We start from the raw sequence: 19,969 nt of genomic DNA on the forward strand, positions 1-19,969 counted from the left end.
GTGTAATCATTGGAATGAGCATTAGTTGCAAACACTGATTTCACTTTGCACAAAAAGACAAAAATTTTGAATATACATCTTCCCTGTTGGAGAGCTGCAGGTTTCAGAACTAGTGATCAACTGTGGCAGGTTGTTTCTATTTTTATCACTCTGACCTCAAGCCAGTTAATGATTAATCAGATCCAGTTTGCCAGACTAAGTAAATCAGAATATTGTGACCAAGCTAATTAAAAGTTTATTTTATTTCAATCGAAAATCACTTTAAATGATATTTCTTCAGACTTTGTAAATTCTGCCCAAACTAAAAGTACTTTGTTAAAATTATTAATCAATTTCACTTCTTTAGTTTTTGAATCAGAGTCTAATTGTTTGAAAATAACAAGTGTTTCATTTGATTATTTTATGGACTTTTTAAACACAGATCATTGTGACAATGATTTTAATTTCATATTATCTTTCCTAATCAATGTAAATTGAAGTAAGTAATTATAATAATTGATAATGTTGGCTATAATATCCACATACAAGTAGATTGCCTGTGGAAGATGGGCATGTGATGAGTAGATGGTTTCATACTATTCAGTTCATATGGTTCAGTTCATACAAGATGCAATAATTTTAAAGACATTGACAATGAAATATTGGGAATATGAGATAATTCATTACCTGAGCATGAGAGTTTTAGATGAGTTCAAAAAGTGTGAGACTCGAGCACAAATCATTAGGTATCACATGTATGCATTTATTTAATGTTTTAGTGACAGTTTCACACACATTTTCAATATGACCAGCACTTCATGATTTCAGATTTTTGTGCATATCTCTTTTCTCTTATCCTTTGTTGTGAGTCAAATTGACTAGAGTCGTGTAGTAGTTAAACAAGTTACTATCACATACCCGGACACTTATACCCTGTATAACACCACAAGTGGAGACACTAAAATGAACTTGGGGGGGGGGGGGGGGGGGGGGGGGGGGGGGGAGACCTGGTTTCGACGTTTAATACATGTATCATTTCAGAAGGTTATACATATAAACTGCTAGTATTTCTAACTCATATTGTACACTTCCTCCAAGTTGCCTTTGGTCATTGGTTGTGTTTGACTGTGATGCCATATATGCAAGGTTGACATACCATTCAGCGATGTTTTGAAAAGTCTAGAGAGACCTGAAAAGTACTTTCAGTTTGAAGTCACTATTCAGGATTGCTTTGAGAGTCTTTATTTTCACATGGCCACACAGTTGGTAGAGTGACTGCTGACCTGAGATGATTTGTAGGAAGAGTGCTTAAAGACAGACTGGTGATACATGTAAAAGTAAGTGCAGCAGACATGGTCTTTGTAGTAAATGAGGACTAGGGTTTTAAAAGATTAAAACGACAAAGACCAATTCTGCATAAGTACATAAATCGTGCAGAAATAGTAGATGTGGTGGAAACAGGTAAAGAGGGGTGTTTCAGTGTCCCCCCTTGTGGTGTTCCTATAGATGTGTTTATATCGGTTACCTTGTGGTGTTGCTATAGATGTGTTTATATCGGTTACCTTGTGGTGTTGCTATAGATGTGTTTATATCGGTTACCTTGTGGTGTTCCTATAGATGTGTTTATATCGGTTACCTTGTGGTGTTCCTATAGATGTGTTTATATCGGTTACCTTGTGGAGTTCCTATAGATGTGTTTATATCGGTTACCTTGTGGTGTTCCTATAGATGTGTTTATATCGGTTACCTTGTGGTGTTCCTATAGATGTGTTTATATCGGTTACCTTGTGGTGTTCCTATAGATGTGTTTATATCAGTTACCTTGTGGTGTTCCTATAGATGTGTTTATATCGGTTACCTTGTGGTGTTCCTATAGATGTGTTTATATCAGTTACCTTGTGGTGTTCCTATAGATGTGTTTATATCGGTTACCTTGTGGTGTTCCTATAGATGTGTTTATATCGGTTACCTTGTGGAGTTCCTATAGATGTGTTTATATCAGTTACCTTGTGGTGTTCCTATAGATGTGTTTATATCGGTTACCTTGTGGTGTTCCTATAGATGTGTTTATATCAGTTACCTTGTGGTGTTCCTATAGATATGTTTATATCAGTTACCTTGTGGTGTTCCTATAGATGTGTTTATATCGGTTACCTTGTGGTGTTCCTATAGATGTGTTTATATCGGTTACATGTATTTAATAGATGTACATGCACAATTGTATATAATTCAATCTGAGGCATATTTTCATACGTACAATTGTGTTGCAATAAAATAATGATTTAGCAGTTATACCAGTTTAGTAGTGTAGAATGAGTAGTGTAATTTTATTGTACTGAGTCCGTAATTGTCAAATTGACATAGGATGTTTATATTTTAGATGTGAGGTTGAACTGAGTAGATGTTTATATACAGATCTGATTTCGATGCACAAAACTGAAATGAGTTCTCTTGCATTGTGTGTGAGCTCATCTCAGTTTTATGAATTGTTCTGTTTATAGTACTGTATGATATTGTTATCCCCAAAAACTTTTAGGTCACCCAAGTCATTCAGGTGACCTTTTGCTGTCTGTTTTTGTCCGTCTTGCGTTGATCGTAAACTTGCCTGCAGGAATGGCTTAACCAATTTCAACCAATTTTGGTTTAACATCTATAGGTGTCGAGGAACAAAAATTGTGAATTTCGTGGACCCTGCCTTCTTGGGGCCTGAGGGGTGTGGCCAAACCATCAAAATGAATTTAATCTTTAAAAGTCTTCTTCTGTACTGCTGGGCAGCCAAACTACCCCTGGCACTTAATATTAGCATAATTATAATAGGCAATGAGCCCCTTACTAAAATTGTGAAATTCATGACCCTCGGGTTTAGGCCTTACGTCCCAGGGTGGGGCTAATTTGGTTATATATTGAAAATGCATATCTTACAAAATCTTCTTTACTTCTGGACATCAAACAGTCAAACTGTTGGCATGATTGTAATGAGTAATGAACCCTATACCTGAAAACTGAAATTCATGACCCCTGGGGTTAGGGTTCATGCCCCAGGCCGGATGGAGCTAAGTTAGTAGTTTACCGGTATTAAAAATGCATTAGATCTATATTTTGGAAAATCTTCATCTTTACTTCAGGACTACCAAAACTGAAATTCACCTGGGTTCAGGGTTCAAGCCCTAGGGTGTAGCTAAGTTGGTTGTATTTTTGAAAATGCATTATATCTTAGAAAATCGGACATCAAGGAGGCAAAATGTTTGCATGATTATCTATAATGAACCCTCTTTAATTCTTTGCTCTTTTAAAACTCATATATAGAAAATTGTACTTTGCTTTGATGTGATAAAACTTACCTACCTACATGTATAAAACAATTCTGAATTATCAAATATATATATGATAGTTATACCAATATATCTATGATTTAGAGCAAAGTATAAAAAGCACACAGGTAACACATTGATTTCTAAAGAGTAAAAATGTGCATACTCGGGTGACCATTAAGGCCCATAGACGTCTTATTATACCCCCCGCAACAAGTTGTGGGGGGGGGGGGGTATACTGGAATCGGGTTGTCCGTCTGTCTGTCCGTCCGTCCGTCTGTAGACGCAATGGTTTCCGGACTCTAAAGCGTTATCCTTTCCACCTACAGTCACCATATCATACATATGGACTACCCATGGGATGAAGATGTTCCCTATCGATTTTGGGGTCAAAAGGTCAAAGGTCAAGTGCACTGGACATCGAAGTAGTAATATGGTTTCCGGGCTCTAAAGTGTTATCCTTTCCACCTACAGTCACCATATCATACATATGGACTACCCATGGGATGAAGATGTTCCCTATCGATTTTGGGGTCAAAAGGTCAAAGGTCAAGCGCACTGGACATCGAAGTAGCAATATGGTTTCCGGGCTCTAAAGCGTTATCCTTTCCACCTACAGTCACCATATCATACATATGGACTACCCATGGGATGAAGATGTTCCCTATCGATTTTGGGGTCAAAAGGTCAAAGGTCAAGCGCACTGGACATCGAGGTAGCAATATGGTTTCTGGGCTCTAAAGCATTATCCTTTCCACCTACAGTCACCATATCATACATATGGACTACCCATGGGATGAAGATGTTCCCTATCGATTTTGGGGTCAAAAGGTCAAAGGTCAAACGCACTGGACATTGAAGTAGCAATATGGTTTCCAGGCTCTAAAGCGTTATCCTTTCCACCTACAGTCACCATATCATACATATTGACTACCCATGGGATGAAGATGTTCCCTATCAATTTTGGGGTCAAAAGGTCAAAGGTCATGCACACTGGACATCGAAGTAGCAATATAGTTTCCATTTAAATTCTTTAATGGCTTTTTTCATCGCATGGAGATGCTGTGTTCCTAGATACCTTTTGGATCATAATACTGAAGTTTTACCTATTACCTACACCCTTTGGGAGATTGGGGTAAGCGGGGGGTATTCTTAGTGAGCATTGCTCACAGTACCTCTTGTTATATATTAAATTGTTACAGTGATAGTGACTTACCATGTGCACAAGGTCACGTTTAGAATTTTAGCATATTGTGTTTACGTTCTTGCTTATCAAAAGATGTAGCATCTCTGTTAAATTACACCCACCGAGTAAGTAGATTTTGAGAAAATTAAATAATTATATGTATAGAATTTCAGTGCTACACTCAAAAATGAAGGCAATTTAAAAGTTGCGTAATATTCATGCTGGAATTTATCCAAGAAGGTTTGGTGTATATTATTATATTCAACCAGTCTATAGATCACGATCAAGTCAGTTAAAAATGGTTGCATTATTGAATGAATGGAGTACCTGTTCATTGATGAATGATGCCAAATAAAATTGAGTGTCATACAGTCCTGGATTTTACTGCCGATTCCTGACCTGGAAACACATGTATGTGTATTATCATTATGATTTATCTATTAATTTTAATACATATGAGTGCAAATTTTGCTTACAGTGTCCTAAATTTTGAAATGTATCTTGTATTGATTTAGAGGGATAAACCAAGGGATTCAGAATTCAGTAGTCATGTTTTCTTACTATCGAATTCTAAATTATGAGATTAACGAGGCTTGATATACCTACTGAACGTGTTAGAATAGGTCCTCAGTTCCCCTTGCTTGTCGTAAGAGGGCACTAAATGGGGTGGTCTTTCGGATGAGACCGCATAATCCGAGGCCCTGCATCACAGCAGGTGTGACATGATAAAGATCCCTCCCTGCTCAAAGGCCGTAAGAGCCGAGCATAGGCCTAAATTTTGCAGCCCTTCGCCGGCAATGGTGACTTCTGTATGTGAGTGAAAAATACTCGAGTGGGACGTTAAAGAATATACAATCAATCAATCTTTTGCAGTGAACTTCATGTGTAGTATGTTACTCCAGTAATTATAATCTAATAATGCATCCAAACCATAGATAGGGTATCCAAGCTTAGTTTTCAAGATGCAAAGTAAAAGATAAGTATTATTATAGCCTCCTTAGGGATTCAAACCCACTCTAACAGCTGAGATTCTCTGTCAATACTCAGCTGATCTCTGGTTACCTATAAGTGTATACTTACCAGGCATTTAATAAACCCACCATAGAATGTGAATTAGGAGCAGATAACCCACACACCCCATCCCACCCCTAACACCCAACACCCCCCCCCCAATAAAAGAACCCACTTAGTGTACCAAAAATAAATGATATATTGGATTATTACCTAGTATGTTAATAAATAATAAAAGAGAAATTTAAAAAAATAAAAATACTTGCATTGTACCAATAATCAATGATATATAATTGAAGTATTGCCTATTAAGTTTAAGAAAACAAATAAATACTTACTTGTATTGTACTAATGATTAATGATGTATTGAAGTATTGCCTATTAAGTTTAATGTATGATAAGTTAGACACAGCTGATAATTTAAGACAAAAGTAAGAGTTATACCCCATTGAACATCCCCCCTTAAAACTGAAGAAGAAAAAAATTGGTCAATCTATTTGTAGGCACTTCATCAAAATTGCATCAAGTTCACAGCAGGTCTAATATTAGTTATTTAAATAACTTGACATCAGATTCATGTCTATAGGGTGTCGAATGTCCAATCACACATGTTAGATAGGCACCCTGTGGTTTTTAGCAAGAAAATCCATCAGAATGCATTGGTTCAACACAATGAAGAAGTATTATCCTTGGAACAAAACTAAGAAGGACTGAAAAATTAGATCAGTTTTGAGTTCAGCTTTAAGTAAGATCACGGCTGCATTTTGGTTGACAATAGTTACAAATGATGTGCTTGTTCAGTGCAAACTCAAGTCCCTGTGCGCCACCAATTTCAGACTGCTTCCTATTTTCCCCGTCATATGTTTGAAGGGTGTCTAATGTAATATGCAATGCAGGAATATTATCACAAAGCTGGGCTTTTTTTTCACATTCAGTTGTTAAGATTCAGGGGGGCAGAGTGGATTTGATAGCTGTGATGCATACTCATCAATGAGACAGTGAAATAGAATGGAAATGGCTAGACAGTTATTTAATTCATGATCAATATATAGTAAACCTTTGCCATTTCAATGTATTTATATCTTGAAAACTGGGGGGAAAACTATTTCCATTTATATTTCAATATGCATATTGATTACTAGACAAGGTTAAAATTTGTTATTTGCTAAACAATTTTTGGATATTACAAAAAAAGATTCGTGACCTAGCTCCCAAATAATAGCAAAATTAATCCTTGTATCTATTTACACTTAATTTTCTTTAATTTCTGTTCAAATTTATGAAAATATACATGTATTTAAAATCAAATCAAACAGGAATTTTGCTTGGTTTGGAAGAGTTATACCCCTTACATGTATCTTATTAATATTTATATGTAAATCGCAAAGGAATTTTAAACACCTGGAATAATGCTTTTCTTGTCTGTGATTTTGGTTTACTTTTTACCACAAATGCTGTATATATTGGGTTATTTTGGTGTTGGAAATGTTTGACAAATTCAGTCTTGAACACTTAAATCCTAGCTTTGAAGATATTGGCATTTTATGTTTTTGCAGATTTTCAATTCATCACCAAAATAAAATGAAATGAATTATAAATACATGTAACATTTCGTTTCGTTTTTCAGATCATTGTTGAAATCTATTTCAATGATAGCATGTACTAAAGATTGTATCAAAAAATCATACACATAGTTTATTTATAGAGCATGCACAAAATATATTTTGAAATCATTCACAAGCTATATTTTTAATCCTTTAATTAGATAATGAAGTGTGGTTTTGTTGTCATTGGAGTTGTGACGGAAGCTGGCCAGCATTGTAGGGAAATTAAATGATGCACACAAGCACGTCATGCAAATTTTCCTTCAATGCTGGCAACCGTCATCTCCACCAATGATTACAAGAAAAACACATTTCATGGTGTATATTTAGATCAACACCAACTGAAATGACTGTGGAACATGTTTTTAGGTCTATTATGTATGCAATTACAACCATATTACGTAAAGTAACAACACTAGATGGAACAGCAAAGGTCACATGATTTTTAGATCACCTGATTAAATTCAACATTATTTCCTGCATCTTCGTTAGCCAAGCGTTTTCAGTCCACTTCACTCCCCCACATAGTTGAACATACGACTGTAACCTTTGGGGAGCAGAGTGGACGGAAAATCCTTGGCTAGCGAAGATGTACTTCCTGTGACGTATTGCAATATGGTCTGCGTCCGTCATTGTCCATCGTGCTTTAACAATTGATTATGATTAACTTCTTGATAACTAGCATTCCAATTCTTTTCAAAAATTGTTTTTGTCCTGTCTGTCATTCTGTATGAAACTTTAACCTTGCTAATAACTTTTGAACAGTAAGTGATAGAGCTTTGATATTTCACATGAGTATTCCTTGTGACAAGACCTTTCCGTGAGTACCAACATTTTTACCCTGTGACCTTGACCTTGGAGTTTGACCTACTTTTTGAAAACTTTAACCTTGCTTATAACTTTTGAACAGTAAGTGATAGAACTTTGATATTTCACATGAATATTCCTTGTGACAAGAACTATCTGTAGGTACTAAACATTTTGACCTTGACATTTGACCTACTTTAAAAAAAATTATCATTGGTCATAACTTCTAAATGGTAAACATTAGAGCTTTCATATTGTACATGAGCATTTCTTGTGACAAGATCTTTCTACTGGTACTAAGATATTTGTCCTTGTGACCTTGGCCATCTTCATAATTGGCCATTATCGGGGGCATTTGTGTTTCACAAACACATCTTGTTGTTTATGTAATTAAAGGACAAGAAAATATTTTAGATCAAAGGAAATGAACATATTTAATGTTTTGGCAATAAACATATCATTATGACCCATCCTAAGCACAGTTTAACATCATGCCAAGTACTGCCAACTGGTTTACAAATCATGGACATATAAACTCTGCAACAGAGATGATAAGGGAAAAAAATGTATTAAATGTAAATATATTAATATAAATTGCACATAATACAGTCTAGAATTTCATGTTCAACATGCATTATTATATAATATTATAAAATTGTATTTTGATCTAAACTGTCATTAGGATGACACGTAATCCTGCCACATCGATCTGTTTTAATCACAAGGTGTCTTGTCCCTTAAATCAGTCGGTTCACCAAGTGCAAGAATCCCTGCCACTTGAATTCCATTTCATATATCTGCATTCCTCTTAAAATGTTGAAATGTTTCAACCATGCAGCCATATTCCTGACACATGATTTTTTTCATGATACCCAATCCTGAATCTATTTTGCCTGGATTGGGTTCTCTGACTTTTTCATCTGTTTCAATACTTTGCCACTATACCATTCCTAAAATATTTTTCACTGAGTCTTTAGATACTTTTATTAGCTCACCTGAGCTGAAATCTCAAGTGACCTTTTCAGATCACTGACTGGCGTCCATCTGTCCATAAACTTTTAACACTTCGACTTCTCCAGAACCACAGGGAGAATTTCAGCCAAACATGTCACAAAGCATACTTTGGATTCCCTATGTTATGCGAGTACTTGATATGGCGAAATCTCTCGCATATGTCAAACCACGTGAACATGAATTCGTGTGGTCTGTTAATAACGAGTTTTTATTTGTAATTAAACAACAGAAAAGTTAAAGCGAATAATTTTATTTCACAAGTGATGCCTCACACAAAATTACATGATAATAAATTCCTTGCGTATATTTAAGAATCTACAGTATTTGGGTAAAGAGGATTAAAGTTTGTTCAGATGAAGTGCTGCACACACCCTTTTTGAAGTGGAGATAATTAAGAATCAGTAAAGAAAAATTTTGACATCATTTAAATCTTCAATCAAATTTGGCACAAATCACCCATGGGTATAGTCTAGTCAATCTAGCAAATCACCTCAAAGTAATTGCAACAGAAACAAACTCGACGGAATTTAATAAACAAAAGCGTGATTAACAACATACAAAAAATCGGACAATGGGAAATATTTAAAATTTAGACTTAAATGTTTTAGTAAACCATCGATATTTTGTGGTGTTTACGGCACGCCGTACATGTAAAGGGGAGTAACTTAACTGTGACAGTCATCGGAATAAAGTTATACACGACGATCTAAAGTGCATGTAATAAAAAACGCGATTAAACAGCTTAACAGTTGTATTAAAAAGGTGATTTTAAGACCTTCTATATACATACAATATTGCTCAGCATCTCATATTCTTTGCTGACTTCCATTCCCGGGGAACTTTCGCGAATAAAGCTTCAAAATATTTTGTTTGACCCTCTACTGAATTAATTTTAATTATAAAACACAATATTTACTTTAGAAGTTATGAATAATCAATTATAAATGAAATCTTAAAGAATTAGTGTTAATTTACAAGGGGGAATTACGGTTGTTAAAAAAGAAAGTATGGAAAGCCATTCGGGTTAAAAGTTTCAGTTATTTTGTATCTTCATCATTTGAGCAAGCATTTTGTATTAAAAACTTTTATAAACTCAGTAAGTAAATATTTTTGCTTTTCTTTTTCAAATTCAGGTTTGGGGAGTCATTCATGGGTAATAATAATGATAATAAAACATTGAAAATATAAATAATAAAAATCAATGTAAGTAAACACTTGCGCATAGTATCATGATTTGATGTAAAATCGAGTAGTTACTCTTTCTAATTAGTCTTGGGCTCACGACCTGCGGAACCACATCTCCTAGCAGCATGCAAATAGCGCGCTAGACCGCCCGGCCATCTATTCAAGACAAAACTTGTTTTCGATGACGATGGAATTCTCGCCACGCTGGCACACGATCATTGAGAATGGAAATGGGATACAGTTATTTATCGTAAATTTTAGAGGATCACACAAAATGTACATTGTGTTTGAAATGTCTATATATAAAGCACAGAAATAGCAACGAACTCTGAAATAAACATAACTGCCCTAAGGGACGAAATCAATGTCGGATGAAAATTTAAATTCATTAGTTAGGGGGAGGGGATTAAAAACTCCCTCAAGTTTCTGTCATCCGACATCGATTACACTTTAGTGGAAAAAGGAAAAAGACAAGCGACTGTTGAATACCACATAATATTTAAAATATATTAATGAACATTTAATAGATTTAATGTACACTTTCATTTGTGAATAAACAGTAGAAAAGGTATACAGAGTGTTATTTATAATCGTACGTTTCTTTTCTTGTTATTCGATTAGTTTCAACATTTGTCATATTAAGTTTTAAAGGGGGGGGGGTGTCTTGGTGAAAACTATGTGAACTTAGTTTTTTGTGAGACATTGAATTTTTGATCTTGCCCCTAAGTGAAGAATATCGTTAAAACCAGACGTCTTTTTAGGAAACAAAGTTTGTCAATCCTTGCCCTTTCTACATGCATTCACAGGATGCGACACAACATCAAGAATGTTCGGCATCGGAACAGGTCCTGTATAGTCAAAATGTAGACAAATCGCGAAAAAATTCTGTATATGATTAGTTTTTAAATGGAGGCAGGCTACTGACAAACAAGTTGATGGTGAAGGGGTTTCAACTGTTTCGTTTAAAGTCAACATTTCGCGATTATATGGTCGTTATAACAATCTACTTTGCCAATACAACCTATCATTGGGTCAAATCTGTCTGACTTGTTTCATGTAGATTGTTAGGCCGTTTTTGGCACAATGATAATGAATAAGGGTAACTCCGTTTGCCTTATTAAGATATGGAGCTCACGGCAGGTGTGACCGGTCAACAGGGGGTGCTTACTCCTTATAGCCCATAGGCACCTGATCCCACTTCTGGTATATCCAGGGGTCCGTGTTTGCCCACCTCTCTATTTTGTATTGCTTATAGGAGTTACGAGATGGATCACTGTTCGTTATCTTCACCTTCCTATATGAGTATTTCATAGAGAAAAAGATATATTCTGGTGTCAATGTTATATCAACTTTGTACGATGGAATACCATAGAGACACTTAAAGGAGATTTGCTTTGTGAAGAATTGTCTAACACAATATCATCTTTATAAGTTCAGCCATTGTCACTAACTACTAACTCCAGCTGCAGAAAAGGAGCACTGCAATAATTTTTTTAAGTCATAGAGTGGACTATTAAAGAAATGATTAATTTGGATCCTTCGAATTGGGGCTTATCACTGCTTTCAGCAATTCTTGTATCCGTTAAAACTAAATTACAAGTCGCGCCAGATAAACTTTTGAACGTTTTTCGTTGTAAATGCAAGGCAAATTGTGACACTAGTAAAAACATGGACTGAACTGTACTGCAATTACTCAAATGATCACTTATATAATTATCAGGCACGTAGCAATAATGGCTCTACACCTTTTATCATTACATGCAAAGTTGATAAATTTTTACGTACAGAGGTCAATTTTTAGACAGATTGGTTGCCCTCCCTCCTCTTTTTTTTTTTTTAAATAGCATTGTCGTGAACTGTACACAGTGGAAGTGTAAAATTGAACTGAGAGAACAACCTTAGCCCCCTGTATGTTACATAAAATGGACGTTTTCTTCAATTTCCAGTTTTTAGCGATTTTCATGAAAAAACACATCCTTTTACCCCAAAATTCCAATTTTCCCATGGAAATACAAAAGCCGATTTTTAATATGTTGTTTACATGTGTTTTCTTGCATGAATAATCAAAATTTCATTTCTGTTGCAATTAGTTTGAGGTTTTGCTCATTTTTGAGCTAGATTGACTAGACTATAAAGGGGATTCAAGTGTGAATGAATTAAGGGCCATGCTCCCCTCAAAGGTGAGATCATCACAAAAATGCAAAAATAGGGTGGGTCATTTGAAAATCTTCTTGACGAGAACCACTTGGCCAAAAGAGTTCAAATTTACATGGAAGTTTCTTGACATAGTGCAGATTCAAGTTTTGTTAAAGTCATGGTCCCTGGGGGTAGTGTGGGGCCACAATAGGGAATCAAAGTTTTACATGTGAAGATAAAGGGAAAATCTTTAAATATGAACCAAGGTGACTGAGGTGAGTGATGTGGCCCATGTGCCTCTTGTTTAAGTTGCTCAGTAAGAATCCACAATCTATCGGATTAATGATTTGGCTTTATTAATTATCCAGGTCCAATCATTGTGTATACAAGGATTTACCCCAGGTTGTACTATATTCCAGACACCCTAAGACTGCAATAGGGTAAATCACTGTGGGTAAACAATACCCAGAAAGAACACCTAAAACAGTAAAATGTGACAATGACACAAAACATTCATGCACATTAAAAAGTACATGAAATCAAACCATACTGTTTAATATTGACATTTCAATTGTTGTTGCCTTTGAAGTCTCTACAAATTATAATGATAGCCATTTCCTCATGAATGTGTTGCAGTTGTAAACAATTCGCATATGAATACAAATTCTGACAGAAATGAAAATAAAATTATAAGAAACAAACTTCAATTTTAGAAATATGCGAGGGGATTAACTGCAATGTGAAATGTTGCAGTTCATATCCTCATGTATTTTCAAAAATGAAATTTATTTCCTATAAAGTATACTTATGAAATTTCATGTAATCCAGCTTCCTCATAGGCTCTTTCTTACCACCCCCCCCCCCCTTCCCTAGTGACATTGTCCATGAGGATGCAGGTACTGATTGGACATCTGTCTGATCCCAATTGATGACTAACTCATGAGGAATTAGTACAAGATTCTACCAAGGGGACAAGATAATCACAGTCTAGAATGAGGCCTTGCCAATTCCTATACAGCGAATCTTGTTCCAGAGGTGGAATTTCTACATCTCACACACGTAAACAATGATGGATTATTTATCTCACAATTTACCCACAGTTTAGTGTATTAATTCAGGAGCTTTGATTCAAAATTGTCAAATTCCTCATTGGATCTTCAATGTAAAAACTAAATACTAATTAGACAGTCAGAAAAGGAAATTAGCAACGTGATCAGTACAGTGCAGATTTTACAGTAACAGGTTGATCAGTCTTACTACTCAGATCTTATATAAGAAATTGTTGTGCAGTACTTGCCATACTCACATTGTGATAAAATCAGGTTTGATTCGTTTTCATAATTTACGACAGCAGAAATTGACTCGTCTTATCTTTCACATCTTAAAATTGCAGACTAGAAGTTAATGTCTATGTTTCATTCCTTATTCAGTGCTAAAATTAATCCTCTTAATTGCATAATTAATAATTACAAGGAGGAGTTGGGATATCACAAGTGATGAAGGCTGTTTCATACTGATTACTAAGTTTTCAAGAGTGAAATAAGATGAAATAAGTATAACAGAACCCAGATTTTACTTCAAGAAACCAAGAACTCTGAAAAATTGTATAGATGTAGAATATTGTAACTGTACATGCATTATCCTATGTATTTTCAGATGATCATGTAGAAATTGAATATGACTCTACCAAGAGCTGTTCGAGAATGGCTGTCTGAATTCAAGGTATAGTTCACATTAACAACAAAGGAAGTCTACCAGGTCATTCTGAATCTGTGTTTCTGAGAATCATCTTTCAAATATCAGTTCCATTGAAATGATCTGGAAAGGATTTCAACTTTGGCCCCTGCAGTTTTGATGTAGATTACATTGTTACAGTATTGAAATGTCTTGGCTTACGTGCTGGTTGTTTAGCTCTTGAGCATTGGGATCATGTAACAAACTCAAGACTTTTTATTCAAAATTTCAATCGCCTGTAAAATTTTCATTACTTTTGAACTGAAACTCCTAACTAGCAGAAACTAGAAATTTGATGAAGCAATATTGAATAACAATTTTACAAGTCCATCATTTCATTACAATATTCAGATTTTGACTTAAGCTTATTAAGATGTTTCATGATCCTAGCCTGGCCTGGTGCTGTCCTCATTAGCACACAAATGTAATTACTTCAATTCCACACCCAGTCTAGATCCGTGATTTCTTGTGTATAGTCCTTCAGTGATGCTAAGTGAACGGTGGGTGGAATGGGTAAAGCATACATGTGTACAGGAAAGGCCTTCTTGTGTGTAAAAATCATGCTCTTTTTGAACACCTGTTTCATGACGTAATGATGTTAATAGTAACCAATGGCTGTATGTATTTCTAAAGAGGACCATGACATACAACACGTGTTCCAGTACATATAATGAATTAATTAACACACGTAAGGTGATTCTACAAAGAATTATTTGTCAAGTGAAATTTTCTGATCGCCTGTTGTCCATTGTCTGTCTGTAAACTTTTCATATTTTTAGCTCACCTGAGCTGAAAGCTCAAGTGAGCTTTTCTGATCACCTATTGTCCGTCGTCTGTCTGTCCGTTTGTCAGTAAACTTTTTACATTTTCGACTTCTTCTCCAGAATCACTGGGCCAATTAAAACCCAACTTGGCCAAAAGCACCCTTGGATGAAGGGCTTTCAAGTTTGTTTAAATGCAGGGTCATGCCCCCTTCAAAGGGGAGATAATCACAAAAATGCAAAAATAGGGTGGGTCATTTAAAAATCTTCTCCTCAAGGACCACTGGGCCAGAAGAGATGAAATTTACATGAAAGCTTCCTGACATAGTGCAGATTCAAGTTTGTTAAAATCATGCCCCCCTCCCCTCCCCGGGGTTGGATGGGACCACAATAGGGGCTCAAAGTATTACATAAAAATATATGAAAAAATCTTTAAAAATCTTATCAAGAACCACTGGGCCAGAAGAGCTGAAATTTACATGAAAGCTTCCTGACATAGTGCAGATTCAAGTTTGTTAAAATCTTGGCCCCAAGGGGTAAGATGAGGCGACAATAGGGGATCAAAACTTTACATACAAATATATAGGGAAAATCTTTTAAAATCTTCTTCTCAAAAACTACTGGGCCAAGAAAGTGGAAATTTACATGAAAGCTTTCTAATATAGTGCTGATTCAAGTTTGTTAAAATCATGACCCCCAGGAGTAAGATGAGGCAACACTAGGGGATCAAAGTTTTACATACAAATATATTGGGGAAAATCTTGAAAAATCTTCTCAACAACCACTGAGCCAGAAAAGTTGAGATTTACCTGAAACCTCCCTGACATAGTGCAGATTCAAGTTTGTTAAACTCATGTCCCTTAGGGTTAGGATGGGGCCACAATAGGGGATCAAAGTTTTACATAACTAATAAATAGAAAAAATTTAAAACAAAATTTCTCTTGAAGAACCATTGGGCAAAAGAAGTTTAAATTTGCACAAAAGCTTCCTGACATAGTGCAGATTGAAGTTTGTAAAAATCATGGTCCCTGGGGGTAAGATGGGGCCACATTAGGGGATCAAAATTTTACATACAATCATTTAGGGGAAATCATTAAAAATCTTCTAAAAAATCACTGGCCCGAAAAGTTTACATTTACATGAAAGCTTCATGACATACACTTGTAGTACAGATTCAATTTTGTAAAAATCATAGCCCCCAGGAGTAGGTTGGGGCCACAATAGGGATCAAAGTTTTACATGCAAATATATAGGAAAAATCTTTAAATATGAGCCAAGGTGACTCAGGTGAGCGATGTGACTCAGGTGAGCGATGCAGCTCATGGACCTCTTGTTTCGACTTCTTCTCCAGAACCACTGGGCCAATTTCAATCAAACTTGGCAAAAAACATCCTTGGGTGATGGGCTTTCAAATGTGTTCAAATGAAAGGGCGTGCCCCCTTCAAAGGGGAGATAATTACAAAAATGCAAAAATAGGGTGGGATCATTTAAAAATCATCTTCTCAAGAACCACTGGGCCAGAAGAGCTGAAATTTACATGAAAGCTTCCTGACATAGTGCAGGTTCAAGTTTGTTACAACCATGATCCCCAGCGGTAGGATGGGGCCACAATATGGGGATCAAAGTTTTACATACTAATATATAGAGAAAATCTTCTCAAGAACCACTGGGTTAGGAAAGTACAAATTTACATGAAAGCTTCCTTACATAGTGCAGGTTCAAGTGTGTTAAAACTATTACCCCCAGGGGTAGGATGGGGCCACAATATGGGGATCAAAGTTTTACATTACAAATATATAAAGAAAATCTTTAAAAATCTTCTTTTCAAAAATCACTGGACTAGGAAAGTACATATTTACATGAAAGCTTCCTTACATAGTGCAGGTTCAAGTTTGTTAAAATCATGACCCCTGTGGGTAGGATGGGGCCACAATAGGGGATCAAAATTTTACATACAAAGATATAGAGAAAGTCTTTGAAAATCTTCTAAAGAACCACTGGGCCGTAGTTTACATTTACACGAAAGCTTCCTGACATAGTGCAGTTTCAAGTTTGTAAATATCATGGCCCCTGGGGGTAGGTTGGGACCACAATTGGGATCAAAGTTTTACTTGCGAATATATAGGGAAAAATCTTTAAATATGGGCCAAGGTGTCTCAGTTGAGCGATGTGGCCCATGGGCCTCTTGTTTTAGTAGTAGTGAATGGTAAGAAAGTAAGGTCAAAGTAATGGAAAGTAATGCATTGAATTCATGTACAGAAGGGTGCACTCCCACCCATCATCACCATATGCACCACTTAACCTCTTACACGGCAGACACACATTTTTATGCATCTCTGATAGAGTATGTTAAAGTTTATATAACATTTAACAATAGGGAAAAAATCAACAAATAAAAAAGAAAACTTCGTATCAAAATTTATGGTAATTATATTTTTAAAATTTAATTCTGAGTTTCAGTGATGAAGGTATACTTTGCATCTGAACGTTAAAATGATGGCAAGAAAATTCAAATATTGAGGAAAAACATGAGTTGATTGATTGATTGAATATTGTTTTACGTCCCTCTTGAGAATATTTCACTCATATGGAGACGTCACCACCGCCGGTGAAGGGCTGCAAAATTTAGGCCTATGCTTGGCGCTTATGGCCATTGAGAAGGGAGGGATATTTTATCGTGCCACACCTGCTGTGACACGGGACCTCGGTTTTGCGGTCTCATCCGAAGTACCGCCCCATTTAGTCGCTTCTTACGACAAACAAAGGGGTACTAACGACCTAATGTAACCCAGATCCCCACGGGATAAAAAATATGAGTTAATTAACAACCCTTATTAATGAGCTATCTAGTGCTCTAGCTTTCCTACTGTGGTTTCATTATGAAATGAGCCACATTCATTGACAGCTAGTTCCACGAAGAAAGGAGAACAAAATACACATAATTAAAGACTAAAACCAAAATGGAATGCAGTTTTTAGAATGCCATATTGATTAAAATAATGTAGTCTACAGAGAGGTATTTATTTGTATATGAAATCTGAATCACTTCTGTAATAGGCTAGTAATGATCTTTTTTTCTGTTAATCTCAATACTAGAAAAAGGATCCTTTTTATCAAATTCTGACCCTTATAAATCTAGAGTAGGTCAGCTGTTTTTGAGGAATTTTCATGAATTTGACCCTTTAATACCACAGATTGTAGTCATGTTACTCCATAATTGATGTGTAGATTTGCTATGCTCGTGTACACAGAAGGTAAGATATTCATACGAACCATTGCTATATGAAAATCATGAGATACATGAGAATTTTGCTTTTAAATCATGTTCCATGCATATATGTCAATGTGTTCCCTTATACAATTCCTTAGTCCTTCATTAGTTATGGAAGACTTCCAGGATAAGATTCATAGACTGTCACAGGATGGGACACCATTGTTAGTCCTCAGCTAAAGTGGTCAGCATGAATACGCTGACGCACAAGGAGGCGAGTCACTCAGGTGACCTATTGCTATTGGTCTACACCCGTCATCGTCCGTCACACATTAACAATTGAATATTTTATTTTCTTTATTACTAACTTTCTGATTCTTTTTAGCTTTGGTATGGAACATCTTTGGGACAAGGGGGACATAAATTATAAATTTCAGGACTCTTGCACTCCCAGGACCGTAGGGATGGGGCAAAGATTCATAAAAGTGTTGGAATGTACTCATATAAATACATAAATTCAAACGCTTAGTTGATTTCACAACGACATTTAAAAACCATGCATGTAAAAAGGTTAAAGTTCCAAATTGATTGTTTGCACATTAACGTTATACAAATTATCACTGAACTTTAGAAATATTTGCCGGTGGGACCTGTGGATTTAAAAATCCCTTTGTATGCAAGTTTGAATCATGCCAGGGTTAATTGTTACGTGAAATTGATCATCTGTATGACCAGTAATATTCAGTAACAAAGTTAGATGTATGATCAGTAACAGAGGTAGATGTACAGTCAGTAACAGAGGTAGATGTATGGTCAGTAACAGAGGTAGATGTACAGTCAGTAACAGAGGTAGATGTACAGTCAGTAACAGAGGTAGATGTATGGTCAGTAACAGAGGTAGATGTACAGTCAGTAACAGAGGTAGATGTAGTCAGTAACAGAGGTAGATGTACAGTCAGTAACAGAGGTAGATGTATGTTCAGTAACAGAGGTAGATGTACAGTCAGTAACAGAGGTAGATGTATAGTCAGTAACAGAGGTAGATGTATAGTCAGTAACAGAGGTAGATGTACAGTCAGTAACAGAGGTAGATGTACAGTCAGTAACAGAGGTAGATGTACAGTCAGTAACAGAGGTAGATGTATAGTCAGTAACAGAGGTAGATGTACAGTCAGTAACAGAGGTAGATGTACAGTCAGTAACAGGGGTAGATGTACAGTCAGTAACAGAGGTAGATGTAGATGTATAGTCAGTAACAGAGGTAGATGTACGGTCAGTAACAGAGGTAGATGTACGGTCAGTAACAGAGGTAGATGTACGGTCAGTAACAGAGGTAGATGTACAGTCAGTAACAGAGGTAGATGTTTGGTCAGTAACAGAGGTAGATGTTTGGTCAGTAACAGAGGTAGATGTATGGTCAGTAACAAAGGTAGATGTACAGTCAGTAACAGAGGTAGATGTATGGTCAGTAACAGAGAGAGATGTACGGTCAGTAGCAGAGGTAGATGTATGGTCAGTAACAGAGGTAGATGTACAGTCAGTAACAGAGGTAGATGTACAGTCAGTAGATGTAGATGTATAGTCAGTAACAGAGGTAGATGTACAGTCAGTAACAGAGGTAGATGTACGGTCAGTAACAGAGGTAGATGTATGGTCAGTAACAGAGGTGGATGTACGGTCAGTAACAGAGGTAGATGTACAGTCAGTAACAGAGGTAGATGTACGGTCAGTAACAGAGGTAGATGTACGGTCAGTAACAGAGGTAGATGTACAGTCAGTAACAGAGGTAGATGTACGGTCAGTAACAGAGGTAGATGTACGGTCAGTAACAGAGGTAGATGTACAGTCAGTAACAGAGGTAGATGTACGGTCAGTAACAGAGGTAGATGTATGGTCAGTAACAGAGGTAGATGTACAGTCAGTAACAGAGAGAGATGTACGGTCAGTAGCAGAGGTAGATGTACAGTCAGTAACAGAGGTAGATGTACAGTCAGTAACAGAGGTAGATGTTTGGTCAGTAACAGAGATAG

General features: G+C 36.1%; 1 protein-coding gene across 5 annotated transcripts in view; it reads left to right on the forward strand.

Annotated features, from left to right (window-relative positions):
* Positions 1–19,969, forward strand: part of LOC125678218 (hyccin-like) — a 70,623-nt gene that overhangs the window by 4,900 nt on the left and 45,754 nt on the right. For 2 of the 5 annotated variants that reach the window (XM_056153952.1, XM_056153954.1), the window contains exon 2: positions 13,890–13,955. In XM_056153952.1, coding sequence (XP_056009927.1) covers positions 13,911–13,955 — 45 coding nt within the window. In that variant the 5' untranslated portion in view covers positions 13,890–13,910. Of the gene's footprint in view, positions 1–1,234; positions 1,317–4,687; positions 4,888–13,889; positions 13,956–19,969 lie in introns of those variants that run through there. The other 3 variants (XM_056153953.1, XM_056153955.1, XM_048916483.2) reach the window with 3 other exon arrangements.

Source organism: Ostrea edulis, chromosome 2 (genome assembly GCF_947568905.1).
Source record: "Ostrea edulis chromosome 2, xbOstEdul1.1, whole genome shotgun sequence".
NCBI lineage: Eukaryota > Metazoa > Mollusca > Bivalvia > Ostreida > Ostreidae > Ostrea > Ostrea edulis.